This window comes from Sus scrofa, chromosome 5, assembly GCF_000003025.6.
Source record: "Sus scrofa isolate TJ Tabasco breed Duroc chromosome 5, Sscrofa11.1, whole genome shotgun sequence".
Lineage (NCBI taxonomy): Eukaryota > Metazoa > Chordata > Mammalia > Artiodactyla > Suidae > Sus > Sus scrofa.
Window position 1 is genome coordinate 88,140,793 of NC_010447.5, and position 17,503 is coordinate 88,158,295.

General features: G+C 45.2%; 1 protein-coding gene across 4 annotated transcripts in view; it reads left to right on the forward strand.

Annotated features, from left to right (window-relative positions):
- FGD6 (FYVE, RhoGEF and PH domain containing 6) overlaps positions 1-17,503 on the forward strand; it is a 142,776-nt gene that overhangs the window by 53,761 nt on the left and 71,512 nt on the right. For 3 of the 4 annotated variants that reach the window (XM_013998063.2, XM_005664248.3, XM_021092744.1), the window contains one exon: positions 4,237-4,390. In XM_013998063.2, the coding sequence (XP_013853517.2) occupies positions 4,237-4,390 (154 nt within the window). The remainder of the gene's footprint in view (positions 1-4,236; positions 4,391-17,503) is intronic. The other variant, XM_013998062.2, reaches the window with a different exon arrangement.

The following is a 17,503-nucleotide window of genomic DNA, read 5'->3' on the forward strand; positions in this document are numbered from 1 at the left end:
TTTTCTAGAAACACGGCTCCTTCCTGGCCAGAAGGAAACCTGACTTGGGAAGGGTGGCCTGGGGAAGTTGAGCCCAGATTGGACTGTTTCTGGTTGATGTGCAGCTCACTTGCCTTTCACCGCAGTCATCAAGCAATGAAAAAACTAGGCAGGAAAATGTGGAGGAAATACGATGTTGTGTTTCTTTCTCACAAAGCCGACCGTGCTAGGATGTGAGCTCTCTGACGGCGGGAAGGAAGTGTAAGGAGCGGAGGAGCCCAAACTCAGTGACCAGCATAGGTAAGGAATCCATGGCTCATGATCAGAAATCTAAGAGGGTTGAGATAGCTTTGAAAGCTGTTCCCAGTTAAGTAGCCTCAGCAGCCGTTTTTCTCTGGTTGATCATGTGGAGATGAACAGGCATCGGGATAATAGGTGCCGGCTTTCCTGGTTCTGCTGCTACACCCCTTATCTTCCCTTTAAAATCAGGTCCTTTGTTGACATGTTTCTGTTTTGATTGAGGCCCCCCTCATCCTGCCGGGGACTGTTCATGAAGCCTTGAGGAAAGACTCGAGAGTGATTCCCCCACCGCCTTAGCCAAGCCCTGGTGATTGTTCGCCCCCTCACATCCAGCCCTTCCCCGCCACCCCCGATGCACCGCCTGCACTATTGAAATTACCTCCTCCTCTTCCACCAGCGTCCCTGTGCCTACCTCTGTCTCCCCCTCAGTTCTTTGGGGTTGGGTTACGAGATTACTACTCTTAAAAATGCCCCTTTTGCTCTACTCACCTTCCTTCCTCCTAAGCTCCAGAAATGCCTCGTCCTAATTGGTCTCTGTTGCTTACCATCCGAGTACATGGGGGGCTTTTTTGCTTCGACTTCAGCTTTGAGATCGTCAAGGGTGCTCACTGATGCTCATCAGCAGAATTGGCCTCTGTTCTCGTCGGGTAGGGGAGGGGGCAGGCCGGTGGCTGTTAGAGCTGGATGGACCCAAGAGGTGCCATTCTCTTGACTGTTGACAACTAACCCCAAAGAAGTGTGGCGGTGACATGCAGCTTGGGGGTCCGTTAAGGAAATCTTTGAGGTTACAGGAAGGTTTCCGTCTCCTTGCTGAAGGCCCACAAGATAAATACCCTCTTTAGCTAATGTTCACGCGCCTTAAAAGCATGAACCTGGCACCTGTCGTCTTTTCCAAGCCTGATCGTAGGAAACTTACAGGAGACGGCTGCTACAGCCATAGTGGATTTTTTGGTTTGTTTGTTTCCTGAATACCAACATTCCCACTTCTGTACCATTGATGAGGATGCCCAGATGTCGCTTCTCCTTTAAGCCGTTCAGTCTTTTTGCCTCCAGACCTTTTTTTGTGACCACCGTTACCTTGTGTGCTGTCTCACCTGCTGACATTGAACACCTGTTGGTTTCTAGCAGCATTTTTGTTCATTGAGGGCCTATGACAATATCAGGTAGTGTGCATGGGATTCAACTGAAAAGGACAAGATCCTTGGCCTTGGAAGTTTACTTCTTAAAGAAGGAAACAAATGTACCACCACGTGGGATCGTATGGGACTGAGACGAGCCGGGTAACCTAACCTGGGGTAGGGAGGGGGTCGTTAGGAAGGGTCTCTGTGGGTAAGCAATTTCAGAACTGAAATCTCCCAAAGGTTTACGGTAGTGTGGTTTTACTATTTAAGACTTTTTGTCCCCTTGTTCTTAAATGTCAACCTTTGTAAACATTTATATCCCTAAACGGCTGTGGGAGCCAAGTGGTTATTAACTTCCAAGTAATAGTTTTCCGAATGTTGAACAAGGAAAACACCTCTCAATGCCCTTTAGACAAAATAAACCTAATTTCCTCGCAGGTGCCACAGCCCTGTTACTGATTATTCAGAATTTTTATGCTGTTGAGTCCAAAAGAGATCACAGAGAGGCATGATCCAGAAAATCAAATTACTAGGAATTTGTTACAACCGGAGTGTGATTCACTGGGGCGGGACGGGGGCTAAAGTTTTCTTTTTCTAAAAAGTTTCCCGGTGATGCCGAAGCTGCTCATAGATTATGTTTTGAGTAACAGAGTTTCAGAGGAGAGCAAGAATTACGATTAAAAACCAGTTACATATATATTTTCTTCTGTTTATATGGAAGCATCCTGCAGTCTGTACACACTAACTCTCATTTACTCTCACTCATTAAATCAAGTAATTACCCAGCCGGATTGGGCCCATAGCCCTGCGCCCAGAGGCAAGGGAATCCTGCCAGTGCTCTGAGCAGAAAGCTTCTGCTCTCCACCCCCCACCCCCACCCCAGGGGTGAGTCTTCTCCCTGTCATGGGGAGCTGTGTATGATAAGGTACGCACCCATCTAATTGAGGCTGTGATACGACTCCCTGAGGCCCTCAGCCACTGAGTAATAGGAAACCCCGTCTTTGGCAGAAGGAAGTGTTCCTTTTGGCGTTTTGCCTCCATCCAACTGGTTTGCGGAGCAGTTGGGCTCCAGGAGTGGCTTCTAGGGCAAGTCTGTATCCTACAATGTGTAATCAGGAACTGGCAGAAAATTTATCTTTAGCTTTTAAGATTCCTGTCAGAAATTCTCCGGACTTGTAGGAGCCTTGGCAGTTGAGCGACCTGTCCATGACCTGGGAAAGGTGCCTGCCAGAATGAGATGCAGCTGTCTCTTTATTTTGCCTGAGTGTTTCTCCTGATGATTTTCTCTAGATCTTTTACTGGCTCTTCTAGTCTGCAGATATTCTTGTAGACTGCAGACAGGAAAGCTGTTGTTACAGGCTATTTGTTCCTGAGTCTGTACAACTCAAGCAAGACAGAGTTGTTTCTGGTGACTTTTTTGGGAACTTTCCTATGGAATTCCCCCTGCAGATTGGAGTGCATTGTACACTGGCTTTTAGAGTCAAGAGATCTGTCTCAGTACAGAGTCAGAAGTGTTGATGATGCCAGGCTGGTGAGGTAAATGGCCTGGTAGAGGGGTTTTCTTTCTTTTTTTTTATTACTCAGTGAATGGATTACTTTGAGAGTGGTACACTGGTCATCACAGCACTTCCATCCCCAATCCCCAGCGCATCCCCCCACCCCCAAGGTAGCAGGGTTTTCAAACTCAAGCCTGGAACTCCCAGAGGCCCTGCCCCTCCGGAGGGTTTCTGATTGAGCAGATCCAGAGCAAGCTGGACAGTCTGTACCCATCCTGAGTCCTTCCTGTGTCTTGTGATGTGGTTCCACGCAAGGCAGCTGGCGATGACCCAGGGAGGTGGGCGCATGTCCGCAGCAGCGCACGCGTTGGGGCTGGTGATCGCCGTCCTCTCCTGCCAATCCTTACAGATTTATTCGTTACTTAAAAACCAAACCAAACCACTGAGGCTCAAGGAAGCAGCATCTCCTCTAATGCTGGCACATTAGCCTGGTCGGGAACCCAGCCCACCTCTTGGGAGGCTTCTTGGTTTGCACCTGTAGGGAAGGCGTATGGAGACAGAGGATGAGGGCAGCTGGGAAGCTTGCTTCTCACCTACCTTCCTATCACAAAGATACCTTAATCTTTAACATTGTGTATCATTGTAAAGGTTCATTTCCACTTACAGTTATTACAAAATATTGGCGCTCTTCCCCGTCTCGTACGACATACCCTGGAGCCTGTCTTACACCCCATGGTTGGTGCCTCTCACTCCCTGCCTCAGCCTCGCCCCAGACCCCTCCCTGGTGGCCACTCGTTTGTTCTCTGCATCTGCGCGTCTGCTTCTTTTATTTTATATTCGCTAGTTTGGTGTAAAAACACATGTTTTTTAAGATGACCCATTTTAAACCCAAAATGAATTTGGGTTTTGACAGGTGAGATGGGGAAAGCGAAGGCAGAGTTTGGTTGATCTGGCCTTTCCGTCCCTCCAGATCCCTTAGCCGTGCCTTGCTTGCTTACGTCACATAAATAAGATGCCTGGTTTGTTTCTTGTTTGCTTGCTTGCTTGCTTCGGAGGACCGCACCCACGGCTTAGGGCTAGGGGTCAAATCGGAGCGAGAGCTGCTGTCCTACCCCACAGCCACAACAACACGGGATCTGAGCCGTCTGCGACCTACACCACAGCTCACGGCTCCGCCGGATCCCCGACCTACTGAACGAGGGCCAGGGAACCCGAATCCTCATGGACACTAGTGGGATTCGTTTCTGCTGTGCCACATCGGGACCTCTCTGGCCGATTTGTTTGTTTTTAGTCACATTGCTTGTTCTCGAAGGTGACTCATGAGATATTGTCTATTACAGCAGTTCTGGAGCCTCCCAGGAGGGACACGATGATCTGGACCTGGGTCTCGGTGACCTTCCTTCAGAGGAAGAGGAAGTCATCAACAGTTCTGATGAAGATGATGTCAGCTCTGCTTCTAGCAAAGGGGAGCCTGACCTGCTGGGAGATAAGCAGGTATGTGTTGGTACTGAAGTGTTTCTACTTTTGTGCATGTTGGCCTCTCAGGACACTTGGAAGTAATATTTATCAGCATGATAGACAAAAATCCTGGCTTGGTTTTTTAGAACTTATAAATCATCTTTCTAGTTTAAATTTAGTTCCTGCTGTAATTCCTGCTAAGATGTTTTCATATGTCCAAGAACATATTGCCTAGAGATTATTTAGTAATTTTTTTGGTAGCTGATTTTTTTGTTTGTTTGTTTTGGTTTTGGTTTTGGTTCTTAGGGCCACACCTGGAAGTTCCCAGACAAGGGGGTTGAGTTGAATCAGAGCTACTGCTGCTAGCCACAGCCACAACGGTGCCAGATCCGAGCCGAGTCTGTGACCTATACCGCAGCTCACAGCAGCTCTGGATCCTTCACCCACTGAGCAGGGTCCGGGATCAAACCTGCGTCCTCATGGATTTAGACAACCAACTAGTCAGGTTCATTTCGCTGAGTCACAGCAGGAACTCTAGATTATTTAGTCATTTTTGACAAATTATTTTTGGTAATGCCCATTGGTTTTCTTTTGATAACAAAAAGCCCCCTTAGAATTGCTCCTTGTTCTGCTAGTGATTCTACTTGAAAGAAAGAAATGAGATGCATTTCAGACTCATTCAAATCTTTAGGATAGAATAACGATCACAGTCAATGGGACATCAGGATTTGCTCTGAGAGAATAGAGTATGTGTTTCCTGTGTACCCGAAACAGGATTGTCCATGCGTTACTAATTAAGGTGTGTCACAGATACATGGGGGTCCATTATATTCTTTCTTTAGTTTTATGTGAATATCGATTTCATTTTAAATCGTAATTCTTTGGGTAAAGGCATAATTACCGTGGAAAAAATGAGTATATCGCCAATGTCCTCGAAATGTGTTGGAATGTACGAGAAGATAGAAATGGAAAGGATTCCCCTGCTGAGCTTATCAAGCCACAGAGACAACCCATGTGACCTGACCCCTGTGCCATCCTTTGTCAAACCATTGTGCTTCCTGTTTAATGTACTTTTCCTTTGTTTAAATTTACTTCCAGCCTTACATGAATGGCACATACTGTGCAGTTGTCTGGATTGAAGTCCTAGCACCGCCACCTGTGATCTGGGTAATCAGGCAAATCGTTTAGCCGCTTTAGCCTAAAGAGCTCCATGTTATTGAAGGAAAAGATAATACTTCTCTCATAGAATTGTGACAGCTAAATTAGTCGATATGTGGAAAGTCTAGACTAGGATACTGTCTGGTATACATGGTGAGAACTCGATGACTATTATTTATTACTTATAAGACTTCATTTCTACACTCTGTAAAGTACTGGGTCATGGAGTTGGCAATTGCACTTGTTTCTTCTGGGGGTGACGGAAAGCTTCTAAGGTTAGATTGCGGTGAGGGTTACACGACCCTGAACATATTAAAAACATTGAATTGGAGTTCCCGTCGTGGCTCAGTGGTTAGCGAATCCGACTAGGAACCATGAGGTTGCGGGTTCGATCCTTGGCCTTGCTCAGTGGGTTAAGGATCTGGCGTTGCCATTAGCTGTGGTGTAGGTTGCAGACGCAGCTCGGATCCTGCGTTGCTGTGACTCTGGCGTAGGTCGGTGGCTGCAGCGCTGATTCAACCCCTAGCCCGGGAACCTCCGTATGCCTCGGGAGCGGCCCAAGAAATCGCAAAAAATATATATATAAAATAAAATAAAAACATTGAATTATATGCTTTAAAAGAGCAAGAATGCATTTTATGGAATATGAATCTCAGTCAAGTTGTTAAAGAAAATTAAAAGTCCTGATAAAGGGAAAATGATAGTGCTAGTGAGAGGGTAGTACAGGAGCATGCATATCATGTGGTCCTGTGTGTATCAGCCACGGGTGGGCAACTAATTTGGTTCTAGACAACCAACAAGTCAAGGAAAGAAGGCAGTGTCAGTCTCCAAAAGAAATCTTTAGAGTAGAAGCACGGGAAGAGAGCTTTCATAATAACTTCTTTGATTTTTTTGGGTCTTTTTAGGGTCGCACCAGAGGCATATGGAAGTTCCTGGGCTAGGGGCTGAATCAGAGCTGCAGCTGCTGGCCTACACCACAGCCACAGCCACGCCAGATCTGGGCCACATCTGCAACCTGTGCCGCAGCTTGTGGCAGCACCAGATCCTTAACCTGCTGAGCAAAGCCAGGGATTAAACCTTCATCCTCATGGATAACAGTTGAGTTCTTAACCTGCTGAGCCACAATTGGAATGCCTCTGCTTTTTTTTTTTTTTTTTTTTTTTTGCTTTTTAGGGCTACACTTGAGGCACGTAGAGGCTCCCAGCTAGGGGTCGAATTGGAGCTGTAGCCTCTGGCCTACACCACAGCCACAGCAATGTGGGATCCGAGCCACATCTGCGACCATACCACAGCTCATGGGAACAGTGGATCCTTAACCCACTGAGTGAGGCCAGGGATTGAACCTCTGTCCTCATGGATACCAGTTAGATTCTTTTCCACTGAGCCACGACGGGAACTCCCCGGAACCCCACTTCTTTGATGTTTTTTTTTTTTTTTTTTTTTTTTTTTGTCTTTTGTCTTTTTTGTTGTTGTTGTTGTTGTTGTTGCCATTTCTTGGGCCGCTCCCGTGGCATATGGAGGTTCCCAGGCTAGGGGTTGAATCGGAGCTGTAGCCACCGGCCTACGCCAGAGCCACAGCAACGCGGGATCCGAGCCGCGTCTGCAACCTACACCACAGCTCACGGCAACGCCGGATCGTTAACCCACTGAGCAAGGGCAGGGACCGAACCCGCAACCTCATGGTTCCTAGTCGGATTCGTTAACCACTGCGCCACGACGGGAACTCCATTTTAGGATTTTTTTTTTTTTTTTTTTTTTTTTTTTGTGTGTGTGTGTGTGTGTGTGTGTCTTTTTGCCTTTTCTAGGGCTGCTGGCGTGGCATATGGAGATTCCCAGGCTAGAGGTCGAATCTGAGCCATAGCCACCAGCCTACACCAGAGCCACAGCAACGCGGGATCCGAGCTGCGTCTGCAACCTACACCATAGCTCACGGCAACGCTGCATCCTTAACCCACTGAGCAAGGCCAGGGATCGAACCCGCAACCTCATGGTTCCTAGTCGGATTCGTTAACCACTGAGCCACGACGGGAACTCCCACTTCTTTGATTTTTAATTTCTCAATTTCACAGTAGGAAAGTTATGTTCCCCTGAGTTGTTCTGAGGCTCAGCCAGGGTAATAGTTGCCAAAACACTTTATTAGGTCAAGAAGGTTTATGTACATTAAACACACGGAATACATTTCTAGGTGTGATGGGTGGCATTAGTTTCCTAGGGAAGATGTTGCAAAGTACCACAAATTGAGTGGCTTAAAACAGAACTTTATTCTCTAGTAGTTCCAGAGGTCAGAACCCCCAAATCAAGTTGTCAGCAAGGCCGTGCTCCCTCTGAAACCTGCACAGGAGAATCCTTGTGTAGCTCTCCCTTGGGCTTTGCCGGCCAGCCGTGCAGCTCATTGGCCCACAGCTGCAGCACGTCCATCTCTGTCCCCGTCGTCACACAGTGTGCCCTCTGCATGCATGTGTGTCTGTGTCTCCTCTTATAAGGACACCAATCAGATGAGGGGCCCACCACAGTCTAGTGTGACCTCATTTTAACGTAGTCAGATCTGAAACAAAAAGGTCACATTCCAAGGTCGTGGGGCTTAGGACTTGGATATGTATTTTGGGAGACCATGATTCAGACCGTAGTAGGTGCTGTATTCCATGGACATGTAATGGGCACGTCACCGATAGGGGTCCAGATGCCAATAACATTTTCTCGTGAAAGTGCCAGCCTCTGTTTTCCAAGGAGGAGAGAAGGAAGAAGGTGTGCTGCTGTGCCCTTGTCTCCACTTCGTGAAGGAAGCGCAAACTGATGTTCCCAAAGTCACTCCTAGCGCGGGGAAGACACCACCACGAAAGGAAGCCGACGACCCCTGCCCACCCCTGTGGGCCTGTTCTTGTCTGTGTGCAAGTTACTGCGCTTGATCTTCACAGTCATCAGGACATAGATACGGCCTGTGTCCTGTTTCTGTTTTCACATGAAGAAAGGGGTTTTGTTTGTTTTTGTTGGTTTAAAACAGGTGAAGTGGGAGTTCCCGTCGTGGCGCAGTGGTTAGCGAATCCGACTAGGAACCATGAGGTTGCGGGTTCGGACCCTGCCCTTGCTCAGCAGGTTAAGGATCCGGCATTGCTGAGAGCTGTGGTGTGGGTTGCAGATGCGGCTCGGATCCCACGTTGCTGTGGCTCTGGCGTAGGCCTGTGGCTACAGCTCCGATTCGACCCCCAGCCTGGGAACCTCCATATGCCGCAGGAGTGGCCCAAGAAATAGCAAAAAGACAAAAAAATAAAAAATAAAAATAAAACAGGCGAAGTGTATTTAACTTCCCTCAGAACCTCCTGAATTGAGATTTTTTTTTTGTAACCCAAATTCGCCTCTGCTAATAACTTGATATAAGCCACAGAATCTGAATGATGCTGATGGAACCTATGTTAATGTCTATTTTTTTCTCAAGTTTTTAATTTCATAGTTTTTGGTCTTTACTTTCAGTGCTTAGAAATGCGATCTGTTCATTCCACTTGGCTGTGGTTAGGGGATTCACTACCGTTCACCCCTCCCAAATATTGACTCCCCTGCCTTTTGCCCCCCAAATTTTCTTTGTAAAAGAGCTCACATGTTACATATTCTCCTGAAGAGAGAGATGAAAACCTAAGAGAACATTGTTTTGTAGAAGTTAATCGTAGCGTCACCTCATTTTGAGGATAATTGAATAAGATGTGTCTCAGGCAGATCTGGCTGTTGAGTTTTTTGCTTTTTAGTTGAACTCTTGAGTAATATGGCAGAGCCCTTTTACAAATTTTGTTTAAAAGTGGTGGATAAATTTCACTGAACTTGACTCGGAGTGAACAGCTATGAAGAGAACACAGTTAAGAAACTACAAAGCTGGGCTATTATCAGGAGATCGGAACATAAAACTGGATTTCAGATCAAAAGGTTCTGCGTTGGAATTTGTTTGAATTATTGTATGACCTTGACGAAGTTATTTCATTTGTGGCTCATGTTTCAGCTTCCACAGCAGTGTACTTTGGGGTGATTCAATTTTTTAACAAGCAGTCTCCTTTGAAATGTGATTTAATTCAAACGAGGATTTTCATTAACTGAAAAGTTAGGAGGCCAAATATGGCCTCTCTCGTGAGGTTTTACACTGGGGCTTTTTTTCCCTCATTGTTTGACTTGGATTAGAATTATTGTTCTTACAAGTTGGAGTTAATGTAAGAGCTTTTTATTTTGTTTGGTTCTTTAGTTGTCTTTGACTTTCTGTTTTGAGTGTAATCCACTGAATTATTTTCTTTTCTGATTTTTTTTTTTTTTTTTGTCTTTTTAGGGCCGCACCCGCAGCACATGGAAGTTCCCAGGCTAAGGGTCAAATCAGAGCTACAGCTGCCTGTGTGTAGAGTCACAGCCACAGCAACACCGGATCCTTAACCTGCTGAGCAAGGCCAGGGATTGAACCCACATCCTCATGGATACTAGTCAGGTTCCTTAACTGCTGAGCCACAATGGGAACTCTGCATTGAATCATTTTCTAGTAGTTACTATCCCTCTTAACTCTGTTGTCTTCCTAGTTTAAAAGGTAAAATAGACAGCAGAATACACAGACTTCCAGAAGTTTAGAATTGCAAAAGGCCTTAATCATCGAGTCCAACACTCTACCTTTTTCCAGGATGAAACAGCTATAATGAGCTTATTGTTTGTTCGTTTGAGTTTACATTTTCATGTTACTCAACGCATATTCAAAAGCAGTGTGCTCTGGTCTTAGATTATGAAACCGTGGAAGCCACCCTTGTACACTTGCTTTTTTTCATGCATCTTAAGTGCATAGTGAACCAGGCACTGTTCTGTGTGCAGAGCAGTGCAAGCATGAATAAGGTCACATACCAGAGAGGATTCAGACATGTCAGCAGATAAACACAATCTGCGGGGGAAAGTCCCATCAATTCTAGACTAGTAAGAAAAGAATCTTGTTTGGAGATGGTGAAGAGAGAACATCAAGGCCACCTTGGGAGTTTCTGTTATGGCTCAGTGAAAACAAACCTGATGAGTATCCATGAGGACGAAGGTTCGATCCCTGGCCTCACTCAGTGGGTTAAGGATCCGGCGTTGCCATGAGCTGTGGTGTAGGTCACAGACGTGGCTCGGATCCTGAGTTGCTGTGGCTGTGGTGTAGGCCGGCAGCGACAGCTCGGATTCAACCCTTAGCCTGAGAACCTCCATATGCTGCAGGTGCGGCCCTAAAAAGAAAAGGAAAAAAAGGCTGCGTTCAGAAAGGAGAAAACCTTTGAGTGCCATCTTCCAGGATGAGGTGGAATACGACAAGCTGAAGTCTTTGGGAAAAGGGGAGGTGGTGGGGAGGGACGTCAGAGCAGAAGGACACACCTGTAAGGGCAGAGCACACTCAGAGTTGCAAGGTGGTTCCCGTTTGGCTGGGGCAGAGGGTACACAGTGGAGGGGAGCCGGAATGAGACTAGTGAAGATAACTAGACACGCTGCGGAGTGGGCTGTGCACAGAGCAAAGGAAGCTCAGTCTTGGTTGCCCGTAGGTGGTAGGGAGCTGCTGATGTGGTCAAGTGGAGAACTAAGGTGATTATATTTGCATTTAGCACTCGTGCTCTGGTGGTGCAGTAGAGAATGGGTTGCAGAGGGGTAAATCTAGAGCAAGGAAGCCACTGGGGTTTTTATACCATGTTGTAGGCAAGCAATAAGGAGGCAGGAGTTCCCTTCATGGCTCAGTGGTTAATGAACCTGACTAGGATCCATGAGGATGCGAGTTCGATCCCTGGCTTCGCTCAGTGCGTTCGGGATCCTGTATTGCTGTGGCTGTGGTATAGGCTGTCAGCTGCAGCTCCAATTCGACCCCTAGCCTGGGAACATCCATATGCCACGGGTGTGACCTTAAACAGCAAAAAAGGCGGGGGGGGTTGGGGAAGAAATAAGGAGGCACTATGGAAGGAAAGGGAAGGATTAATGAAATATTCAGAAGCACAAATCGACGGGGCTCAGTGACTCAGTTGGGATCATAAAAGGTGGAGAAGAAAGTGGAGTCCAGGTTTCTGGTTTTGGTCTGTGGGCATCTGCAGTGACTAGCGTGCAGGTTCTTCACGGCTTGTTTAAGGAGAGACTAGAGGTCATCAAATGCTTTATTCTTTGTGGCTCTTTCCCTGGTTATGGTCACCCCCCGCTGCCTGATTATGACTCTTCTCGCCTCCAAGATAACAGCGTGTTTCGTAGCCGTGCTTATGTGTGGGTAATTGTAGATATGGTTTGTTCCTTTGTTCACTTCTTGAAGGCTGGAGCTATTTCTTATTTCTCTTTAATTCCCTCTTCTGACATCTACTTTCATGCCCCATTTCAGATCTACAAAAGCAGAATTCCCAGCTCCTTAGGAATCTGAACTTAAAGAGCTGGCAGTTCTACCGATCAGTAGTGTTTTCAGACTTAGCTGTAGAGCAGTGAATCAGCCAACGGTGGAGCTGTTTTCTCCTGCAAAGATGCTGTCAAATGATGGATAGTTAGTTACTAACTTCAGATAGAGTACAAATGGAACTTTTTTTTCTTTTTTGGCCTTTTTAGGGCTGCACCCATGGCATAAGGAGGTTTCCAGGCTGGCCTGTGCTATAGCCATGGCAACTCCAGATCCGAGCCGCATCTGTGACCTGCACCACAGTTCACGGCAACTCCGGATCCTTAACCTACTGAGCGAGGCCAGGGTTGGAACCCACATTCTCATGGATACTAGTCAGATTCGTTTCCACTGCACCACGACGGGAACTCTGGTACTTTCTTCCTCTTAGGAATGATCTCAGAATAACAAGAAGGATAAGGAATATAAATTCTGCTTTCAGTGGTATTAGGAGACGGCTAAAACCCCAAATCACGTATGTGAGTAAGGGCTACCATTCCCATCAGCTAAGGTTCTGATTTCTCTGCATCCTTACCAACCCCTGTTATTTTCTGAATTTTGATTATACCTTTCTGTGGGTATGAAGTAATATCTCATTGTGGTTTTAATGCATTTACCTGATGACTAATTATGTTAAACACCTTTTTATATACTTGATGGCTCTTCTTTTGTCGTTCATGAAATGTCTGTTCACTTCTTTTACCCATTTGTATCATTTCATTTTTATATATGGTGTCAGAGTATACATTCACCTTTTTGCTTGTGAATATCCAGTTGTGTCAGTGGTATTCAACCATTTGTTGAAAGGGGAAGAAAAAAAAAACTCCCTTTTCCCTTTGAATTGCCTTGACAAATTTGTCAAAAATCCATTGACTATAAATTTAAAGGTATACTGCCGTCCACTTTTTGCCCGTTGATCTATGTGTCTGTTTTTATGCCAGTACCTGCCATGTTTGCCCCAAGTTTATAATCTCAGTTTCTAGAAAAGAAACATGCTTTATAGTCACCAGTCTCAGTACTGCCTCCTAATCACTGCCACCCTTTGCCTCACCCACTTGCCATGTGAACACCTGAGGCCTGACATATTTAATGTTTACATCTTAGGGTTTTAATCAGGGCTCAGTGGGTTAAGAGTCTGACTAGTATCCATGAGGACATGGGTTCAGTCCCTGGTCTCACTCAGTGGGTTAAGGATCCAGCATTGCCACAAGCTGCTGTGTAGGTCCGAGATGCAGCTTGATCTGGCGTTGCTGTCGCTGTGGCATAGGCCGGCAGCTGCAGCTCTGATTCAGCTCCTAGCCTGGGAACTTCCGTATCCCACAGGTGCGGCCCTAAAAAGAAGAAAAAATTAGGATTTTAAGGTTGAAAGTTCAACACTGATTAGACAAAGGAGGACTGTCAGGCCCACAGTAGTTTTCTCCTAATGTTTTTGTCCGCTGCTATAACGGAAGCAGGATAACTGTGTAGGGATGACATTATTATGAGTCACTCTGCACAGTTCTCTCTACCCGAGGCCCCAGCAGAGCAAGGTCCTAAAGTGGGGGTGGGGGGGCAGAAAACTTTCAGAGTAGAGAGTTACCAAGGGAGGAGTGATTAAAAGAGGAAAGGAAGTAAAGGGTAGATGCCAAAAATGAAGTCCACCAACTTGAAATGTTTGTGTAGAGCTGACACATTTTAAATGGTTCTGCTATTTAAATATTTCAGCCCCGACAGTGTGCCTAGATTTATTTAAAGCTACTAATAAAACCCCCTCTTGAGCTTTAAGGGACATCACATCATTTGAAAATAGAGAGTACAGAATCAAGACGTCATTTCTTTCCATGGTTCAGGCTTCTGTTTTTAATGTTCATGTATTTCTTCTGGCTTTCTGATTTTTAAAAGATATACTGTATTTTACAGATATTAAGGATCCTAGCTATGGATGATACAGAGGAATCATTGTAATAGTTAGGAAGCATTGACTTGCTAAAATACTTTCCAAAGTAGTTACCTGCGTGTGAGTGTGTGTACGGCAAACATGGTCCTGGCTATTAGTGCAAGACAGGTGTGCGCTCTTTAGGATTCGGCTGTGCTCATTCAGACTGCCTCCTGAGGCTGGAGTGAGAAGCAGTGAGGTCCTGCTGTATAGCACAGGGAACTGTACCTAATCACTCGTGATGGAACGTGATGGAGGAGAATGTGAGAAAAAGACTGTGTACATATGTATAACTGGTCACTTTACAGCAGCAACTGACAGAACATTGTAAATCAACTGTAATTTTAAAAGATTTTTTACAAAGACTGCTTCCTAAGGAATATTATCTACGTGTGGTTTAAAAAGTAGGTGGATGAAGTTGAGTGTCTTATGCCCCATTTTGCTCAGTTGAGCAAAACTTATCCAACCTGTTAGTAGCAATCATTCAACAACCTGGCTTAGAGAAGAGGACTAAATAGGGGATGGAGGTCAGATTCAGCTATCTCATTGTCCCTTTTAAAAAATTAGAGTTTGGGGAGTTCCTATTGTGGCTCAGTGGTGACAAACCCGACTAGTATCCATGCAGACACGGGTTCAATCCCTGGCCTCACTCAGTGGGTTAAGGATCCAGCGTTACCATGAGCTGCGGTGTAGGTCGCAGACATGACTTGGATCTGGCATGGCTGTGGCTGTGGCTGTGGCTGTGGCGTAGACTACAGCTCTGATTTGACCCCTAGCCCAGGAACCTCCAGATGCCGCAGGTATGACCCGAAAAAGCAACAAATAAAAAAATTAAAAATAGAGTTTGAGAGCTAAGGCCAGGTAGCAAGGCTTACTAGACTGGCTTGTTATTTACTCTCAATAATTGTTGGTTCTTTATAGATTATTTTTATAAGCAGTTGGTTTCATAGTCTACTTTGAATATTTTTTGCATAACAATATTTATATTCTGGTGGAAGGTTAGGATTTCTTAATATTGTAGTAAGTTCTTCTGCAGTAACATATGAAAGGGACAAATACGGTGAGATTAGTGTTTACTCTGGAGAAGGAGGGGAACTTTAATGTTATATATAAGTTTGTTTCATGAAAAGATTTAAACCAAATATTGTAGGATGTTTAGATGGGTTGAATCTTGAGGAAAGGGGAGAGGAGAAGAGGCATATGTGGGTACATGTTTAGCAGTGAGTGGTTGTAAGGATATGCCATAATTAGCCAGAGATAAGAAAGAGAGATTCAGGGTACAGAAGAAGAATTTCTAGGTTAGATATTGAGAAATCCGGGTTCTCTTTCCAACTCTGCTGGTAACTGACTTTGAATCTTGGCACATCCCTGTTGTAAGTGGGTCTTTGGAATTTTACTCTTGGCCCAATTATCACTTTACATAGTCCTGGTGTTTGATTTCCTTCGCTTCCATGATTCAGTTACCACTACGATACCGTGGTTTTTAATACAGTAAAAAAAAAAAAAAAAAAAAAACCTACAAATAAAGCTCTTTCTTATATTCCTTTTGTTTTCCTTTTTTGTTTTTCATTTGTCTTTTTAGGGCTGCACCTGCGGCATATAGAAGTTCCAAGGCTAGGGGTTGAATCAGAGCTGTAGCCGCTGGTCTGTGCCAGAGCTCACAGCCATGCCAGATCCTTAACCCACTGAGAGAGGCCGGGGATTGAACCCACATCCTCATGGATACTACTTGCATTCATAACCTGCTGAGCCATGATGGGAACTCTCAAAAAACCCAAAGGTTTTTTGGTTTTGTCTTGTTTTGTTATTTTGTCTTTTGTCTTTTTAGGGATGCATCCGCGGCATGTGGAGGTTCCCAGGCTAGGGGTCGAATCGGAGCTGTAGCCACCGGCCTACGCCAGAGCCACAGCAACGCGGGATCCGAGCCGCGTCTGCGACCTACACCACAGCTCACGGCAACGCCGGATCGTTAACCCACTGAGTAAGGGCAGGGACCGAACCCGCAACCTCATGGTTCCTAGTCGGATTCGTTAACCACTGCGCCACGACGGGAACTCCCCGGTTTTTTGGTTTTGTTTTGTTTTGTTATTTTGTCTTTTGTCTTTTTAGGGATGCATCCGAGGCATATGGAGGTTCCCAGGCTAGGGGTCGAATGGGAGATACAGCTGCTGGCCTACACCACAGTCACAACAGCGTGGAATCCAAGCCGCATCTGTGACCTACACCACAGCACAGGGCAACACAAGATCCTTAATCTGCTGAGCGAGGCCAGGAATTGAACCTGAGTTCTCAAGGATACTGGTCAGGTTCATTAACCACTGAGCCACAATGGGAACTCCAAAACCCAGGATTTGAACATGCTGTAAAATCTTGAGAAGTCCTCTCCCCATTTCACTTGAATATCACCATTGCTTTAAATAAGTTCACAAAAGCGTTTTTTAAATTCTGATTTTATTGAAGTCTAGTTGATTTACAATGTTGCGTTAGTTTCTGCACAGCAAAGTGATTGAGTTATACATGTAGCTGATAGTTTGCCTTTGCTCCTCCCAGACTCTCAATCCGTCCTTCCCTTCCCCTCCTCTTCCCTCCCATTTGGCAACACAAGTGTATTCTCTGTGAGCTTGTTTCTGTTTCATAGGTAAGTTCGTTTGTGTTACATTTTAGATTCTACATTTAAGTGATATCATAGGGTGTGTGTTTTTCTCTTTCTGACTTCACTTGGTGTGGTAATCTCTTAGGCCCATCCATGTTGCTGCAAATGGCGTGTTTCATTCTTTTTTATGGCTGAGTTATATTGCATTATATGTATATAATCATATGTATAGAAATATATATGATCATATATAGATATAGATGTATACCACTATGTATCTATTCGTCTGTGGACATTTAGGTAGTTTCCATGTCTTGGCTCTTATAAACAGGGCTGCTGTGAACATCAGGGATGCATGTATCTTTCTGGATTACAGTTTCATACAGATAGATGCCCAGAAGTGGGATTTCGGGGTCATGTGGCAATTCTCTTTTTTAGTTTTTTAAAGAACCCCCATACTGTTTTCCGTAGTGTCTGCACTAAGTTACAGTCTCACCAGCAGTAGAGCGTAGGAGGATTCCTTTAATAAAACCGTTTTAGTGTATGTACAGAACATAAACAGACATGCTTTAAGCAAATCATTAAAATACAATTTTCTGAAGGGTGTCATTAATTGTTTTTTGTTTGTTTGTTGCTCTTGTTTGCTTTTTAGGGCCACATCCATGACACATGGAGGTTCCCAGGCCAGGGGCCCAATCGGAGCTGTAGCTGCCAGCCAGAGCCACAGCAGCACGGGATCCAAGCCGCTTCTTCGACCCACTCCATAGCTCACGGCAACGCCGGATGCTTAACCCACTGAGCAAGGCCAGGGATCAAACCCACAACTTCGTGGTTCTTAGTCGGATTTGTTCCCCCTGTGCCATGAAGGGAACTCCTTCATTAATTGTTAAATCACATCTATTTTTATACTTTGGTTCTGACACTGAAATTCTGGAAGCAGGTGAAAACAATTTTTTTCCAAATAAAGAAGGAAGATTTAAAAAAAAAACCTCTTAGAGAAAACCATAGGCAGAATACTCTTTGACATAAATCACAGCACTATCTTTTTATTGATCCACCTCCTAGCAAAATGAAAACAAAAACAAAAATAGGCCAATGGGACCT